The following is a 6,208-nucleotide window of genomic DNA, read 5'->3' as shown; positions in this document are numbered from 1 at the left end:
TCGGGGAGAGTCTACCGGGCGGTCGGTACCGGCCTCCCTGGGTTGAAACCCAGATTCTACCACTTGGAGCTGTGTGACCCGGGGCAACTTACTTTCCTTCTCTGTGCACCCATTTCCGTCAATAAAACAGAAGCCACAGTAGCTGTTTAGACACTAAAAGAAATGTGTTAATACGTGTAAAACATTCCGAACAGGTCCGGCACACAAGTGCCCGTTAACTGTCATCTCTCATCAACCCTCACCTTTTAACTGACCGATTGGCAAAGGAGTCTTGCCAAGGGGCACAAACTCAGGCACGGTGCGTGACGTCCAGGCGGCCCTCAAGCCTGGGCTCCTGAAGTCTCCCCATTGTGCAGCTCTGGCCGGGGGAGGGGGAGTAAGGAGTTTGAGGCTGGGCGGGGGTCAGCAGGGGCGAAGGAGCGCCTGGCCTCACAGCACGTACTGCGCGGTGCACCTGCCATCCTCGTAGTGGGGAGGGTCTACCAGGAGCCCAGGTGCTGCTCTGGCCCTCGGGGACACGGCCATGACAGTGACAGGAAAGCCCCCGCCCCTCAGACTTCCGAGTTCATGAGCGAGAGCGAAAATGCACAAATAAACATGCAACGTAACGGGGGTGACTTTTAGGGAAGTGGGGGCGAGCCGAGCAGCTAGCTGGGGGGTGAGCCTCCCCGGCAGCAGGGAAGCAAGCCGGGGACGCCGAGGTGGGACCGGGTTGGTGGCTCCAGCACCACCAAGGAGATGAGCAGGGCCGAGGTGAGAGAGGGATCGTGGGGGACCTTCGGGCCACTGAAAGGACTTTGGGGTTCACTCAGAGTGTGACGGGGACCCTGGAAGGGTTGTGAACAGCAGGGGAATGTGACTTAACAGGACCCCTCTGGCTGCCTACAGAGACCGGGGATGAGACTACTGCACCAGTCCAAGCAGTGGGCAGGCAAGGTCGGGGTGGGGTGGAGATGGCGGTGCGTTTAAGGGAAAGTCAGGAAGATTTGCTGATGTACCAGACACAGAGGTATCAGAAAAAAGCATGCAGGTAAAGGTGGTCTGAGGTTTTCATGTCTACACCTGCGGGGACAATTGGAAGTGCCATTTACTGAGATGGGGACCACAGGTAGGGAAAAGCCCCCAGCAGCTGCACAAAGCACCTGAGGCTGGTCCCACTAGAAACCAACTTAAAGTCAGCAGAGGGGACTCAGCTTCCCTCCTGGACGTGGGAGAAGGCCACGAGGCCCGTCACCAAAGACAGTGGCCTGGCAGATGAGCCTTTCCCTGCAGCCCAGCCGGGCCCCTCCTGGAGGACCAGAGACACACAGGGATCTGGACCGTGCCTTCGTGATTCATTCAAATACCCAAGGGCAACTGCACGCCAGGCCGAGTTCCAGGCTGCGGGGGCAAAAGTCCCCGTCCTCGTGGGGTTTGCCTCTGGGACGTCTTCTCACACACCCACACCCACACCCCAGTAGGTCCCTCGAGGCAAATTACTGTCTTCAGCTTGTCTCCTGAACGGACAGTAAGTCATGTGTCACAGCACTGTGCTGGCGCTCAGCGAGATGGTACTCACAAAGGTACGCCGAACGCCGCGTGGCACACAGCAAGCCACCGTGAGCGTGTGCCGTGACGTTCACACTCGCGGCCCTTGATGTGTTCCATCCAAACACCTCTGTCCAATCCTTCCAGCTGGGTGAAGGAGGAGAAATGAGTCTCACTTCCCCAAGACCTCTCCAAGCCACCAACCACAGGGCCCCTCTGCCAGCGCCTCCTGTGTTTGTAGATCCGATTCATTTGGCCTTTCTTTGGGGAAAGCTAATGTATCTGTTCATTTGTGATTTTTTTTTTTTTTTAGGGTCTTGCTCTGTAGCCCAGGCTGGAGTGCAGTGGCCCAATAATAGCTCACTGTAACGTCAAATTCCTGGACTCAAGCGGTCCTCCTGCCTCGGCCTCCCAAAGTGCTGGGATTACAGGTGTGAGCCACCACACCTGACTGCTCATTTGGAATTTTTAATTAAACACGTAATATATGAATACAGTCTCTTTATTAAAAAAAAATAGATCATTACCGATTAAGTATTAGGCTTCCTTTGGCCACATGCCCAGTCCTCCCCCTTCTCCCTCTAGAGTAACCACTCTGTTAGTCTGGCGTGTGCCCTTCCACGCCTTTTCCAAGCTTCACGTGCTCTAATATTAACCCACTGAACACACAGACTATTGCTTGGTGTTTTTTTTTTTTTTTAGCATAAATAGCACCTGAGCTTTTTTCAACTAGTAATGTGTCTTGGTGGCCTGCCCATGCTGAAACACATACATCTAGTTTCTTTTTTCCAACTTGGACCTATGAAGAGCTCCCCTTTATTTCCCATTCCCCAGGGAAGGGCGGACCAAGATTCAGTGTGCAGATTCCCGTCCACCACTGCCACGGGCCCCGCGCTGTGGCAAGTCGCTGCCTTTCGCCATGCCTCAGTTTCCCTATCTGTGAGGAGGAAAACTCCCACTCCCTCCGTCCATTTCACATCGCGAAGCTGTTGTCAGAAGCAGAGGAGGAACCAGGTACCATCCAGGGCATCGCCACACACTGGTCTCCTCTGCAGCTCAGTCTCGCCAGGGGCAAACCAGACCTCGCCCCTGTCTCGGAGCTGAAGAAAGAAGCTCCGGCTCAGAGGTGAAGTAACCGGCCTCAGGTCCCTGCTGGCAACTGGCACCGCCGGGCCCTGCAAGCCTGAGCTCCAGAAACTGACACGGGTTTCGAAACGCATCATGTTCCTGCTCAGCCTCACCAGTCACCTGAGAAATGTAAATCAGAGGCGTTCGATTAACTAAGAAACGACAGTGATAAATCGGTCCTCTCCGGCGCCGACAGAGAGGAGTGGGAAGCCTTGTCAGTGGAAGTAAGAATGGTAGAACTGTCCAGAAGGCCACTTTGGCGGGAACTGTCACAATTTACACCGAGCACACCTTCGTGTCCAGAGGGTCTACTTGTGGGAATCTCCCCCACGGGAGGGTTCGCACGTGCACGCAGACAGGCACGCATCAGGACATTCATTGTCCCCTGCGATGGAGAAAATCATCATTCAGTGGAGAAACAGGTTAACACGTGCGTATATATCATACACGTTATTCAGGGGAACGCCACGCAGCAGAGAGAAAAATGCATCGACGTGGAAGAATCTTCAAGTGCTATCGCTGATTGAAAAGCAAACTGCAGAATATTTATATATAGCATAGTTCAATTTATGTAATATATATATATTAATACACACACATACGTGCTTGTGATATACAGCAAAAGGTCTAGAAAGATCCGCAGTAATGCCGGGGAGAATCGCTGGGGAGGAGAATAAAATGGGAGGAACTTTCTCTTTTTCCGACATTTGAATTTCTTCTACAAGCAAGTATTCATGTCTTTTGTATACAGTCATCCCTCAGTACCAGAGGGGAACTGGCTCCAGAACCCCCACGAATACCAATATCTGGGAAAGTTCAAGCCCCTCATATAAAACAGCATAGGCTTTGCACATAAACTACACGCATCCTCCCGTATGTCATCTCTAGATTATTTAGAATACCTAATGCAATGTAAATGCTACATAAATAGCTGTCAGATAGTATTTTTCAAATCTGTATTATTTTTATAGTTGTATTGTTACTTTTTATTATTTTTTTTCCATATATGCCCGATCAGAGGTCGGCTGACTCCATGGGTGCGGAACCCATGGGTACAGAAGGCCAACTGCATGGACTCCTTTCATGAAGCAAAAAGCATAAAAAATAAATAAATAAATAGAAGCACAAGGCCTCCCATTCAAGTTGCACATGGATACGCGCAGCCAAAGAAAACACCGGCAGCCGTCCCTGCCCATCCTAGCGTCCCCCCCGCTCGGTCCTCTGAACACTGGCTTTCTTCTTCACTTGGCCGCCACTGCAGATGGGCCATCCAAGAACTGGCCGTCTTGGGCTGGGCGTGGCCTCTGTCTTCCTGCCTTCACGCCACTCAGCCCTAAACCAATCGCCTTTGGGACGTCCACACAAGGGTGCCAGAAGGCTTTCATTCAACTTCAAGCCCAGAGTTCCCAGCTCCGGTACAACTGAGGACAATGTGGTTTTCCTCTTTGGAAGCCCGGAGGAGGGAGGGGGGAGGAAACCCGGTGGTGCACACATATGCACACACACCCCCACACCCCACCGCCCTCCTTAACCTCACTGACATCCTGAGACAGAAAACACCCCGAAATAAGCCCCAGGATGACTGAGCTGACAAGGTTCATCTGGTATAAACCCCACCACCTCCACACCCCGAAGCAAGAGACTAGGTGCTCTTTGCACAGGGTCACCTGCTTGCACCACCTGAGTGACAGCCTCTCTAGGGACACTGTGTACGCTCCGTGGAGTCTTCGGTGTTGCAGAAACCACAAGGCTGTCGCTGAGCTAAAGCTAACACAGCTACTCTGAAAAGTGTAACAGAGAAACACCCCCCGCTGCCACCGGGAGGAAGAGGCAGTTCTGTCGCTTTTCCCGCCATTCCCAGAGGCAGTGTCGCCATTCACCACTTTGCAATCGGATTGCAGAACTTAACTGGACGCGACTGGAATAACCAAAAAATAGACACAGCGTGGCCAGGATGACTCAAGGCAACTGCTCCCCCAGAGACCTTGAGACGGGCCAAACATTGCTCCATCTTTAAAGCCAGCCGGGTCCCAAGAAGTGGCAGCGGGTTCTAAGCAGACGCATCCTTCACTCACTCACTCACTCACTCTGTGAACAGGGCACGGACATGATTGTGGACAAGCCCCGCTCTTAAGAAACTCAGCCTAAAGAAGCAGGCCAGGGGGAAAAGATGCCAACCAGCATGACAATCTCCACATGGTCACCCCGGCTCCGTGCCCGGCTGATCTTTGGTAAAGGTGAGCCTCAGTTTCCCCTCCCAGGCCTGCAGGTGCTGGCTCAGTGGCGTCAGAGCTCTGAGAGGCTGGAGATTCTGCAATCTCCCAGCCCTGCGCTGATGCCAGCCAGGCTCATTCAGACGGGCCACTCGGGGCAGAGCCAGCTGACGCCTAATTTGTCTCCCCGGTTAAAAGGGCAATGCTGTGTAAGGCCAGGATCAGAGGAAAGACCTCAGGCTGCTGCTCCCAGAGGACCTCGGGCTGGAGCCTGCCTCCCCTGAGCGGAGAAAAGCGGCTTAGCGCGCCAGTCTGAGTCACGAAGGCGCGCGGGGAGAACAGAGCCAGTCCTGCCTCTGCGAAAGAGTTTTTGCGGGGAGGTTCCGGACGGCAGGGGATGCTCTGCCGAGCACCGACCGCGGGCTGACGCCCACGTGGGCCTCCCAGGAGCACATGAAGGGAAGGTTCCTGTCCTCCTGGGCTCACGGGATACAGGCAAAGCGCGGTCCCAGTTTGACCAGACACTGCCACAGGCCGCCTTGGAAAGAGGCGTGTGGGCGCCCCCCTGGGCGGCCCTGCAAGGGCCACACGGCCACACTCCTGACCCGACCCCGGCCCCAAATCCCTTAGGCGGGGGTCGGGTCCCCGGGTGGCCTCTCATTCAGGCCTCCTCAACCCTGGCCTGCGCCTGCAGCCAAGCCCCTGGGTGCCCCCTGTGCCCTCGGGTAGCCCGGGCGGGTGGGCGTCCTGCAGCGGGGCAGCCGCGCTGGTCTCCGGGTGCTCTGCGGCCCGGCACAGGGCGCCGATGCCCGCTCCGGTCGCCGACCCGCTGGCAGCGCCCCTGTCCCCCTCGGCGCCCTCCAGCCGGGCGGGCCGACCCGGGCGCCCCTCACCCACCTTGAGGACCTGCTGCTTCATGAGCGAGGGCAACATCGCGATCATGACAGCGCCCAGCACAGCGCACAGCAGCCCCAGGACGCCCAGCGCCGCGGCCGCCCGGCGCGCTCTGGCTTGGCCGCCCATGCCTGCGCGCCCTGGTGCCCGCCCGGAGCTCGCAGGGCTCGGCGCCTGGAGGGGGACGGCGACGGACGCGACAGAGGCCGGGACTCCGGGGACGCGGGCCGCAGCGGCACGGCGGGGCCCGGACGGCGGCGCACGGAGAAGTCCAGCAGGTGGCCAGCGGCTTTATGCGCCATCGCCGGCTCGGCCGGACCGCCCCCGGGCGGGCCGCCCGGGATCAGGGGCTCCGGCGGGGGCGGGGGGCGGGGCCGGGCGCGGATCGGAGCGGCCTGGGGGCGGGGCCACGCTGCCAAGCCCCGCCTCACGCTGCGAAGCCCCGC

The 6,208-nt window shown here is 56.9% G+C and overlaps 1 protein-coding gene across 1 annotated transcript in view; it reads right to left on the bottom strand.

Annotated features, from left to right (window-relative positions):
- Positions 1-5,995, bottom strand: part of SCARB1 (scavenger receptor class B, member 1) — a 79,689-nt gene extending 73,694 nt beyond the window's left edge. The window contains exon 1 of the mRNA XM_012663402.1: positions 5,766-5,995. Within this exon, the coding sequence (XP_012518856.1) occupies positions 5,766-5,891 (126 nt within the window). The 5' untranslated portion in view covers positions 5,892-5,995. The remainder of the gene's footprint in view (positions 1-5,765) is intronic.
- Positions 5,996-6,208: the final 213 nt, after the last annotated feature.

The sequence above is a fragment of the Propithecus coquereli genome, unplaced genomic scaffold (genome assembly GCF_000956105.1).
Source record: "Propithecus coquereli isolate 6110/MARCELLA unplaced genomic scaffold, Pcoq_1.0 Scaffold81, whole genome shotgun sequence".
NCBI lineage: Eukaryota > Metazoa > Chordata > Mammalia > Primates > Indriidae > Propithecus > Propithecus coquereli.
Note: the sequence above shows the minus strand (reverse complement) of the source record. Positions and strands in the feature narration are given on the sequence as shown.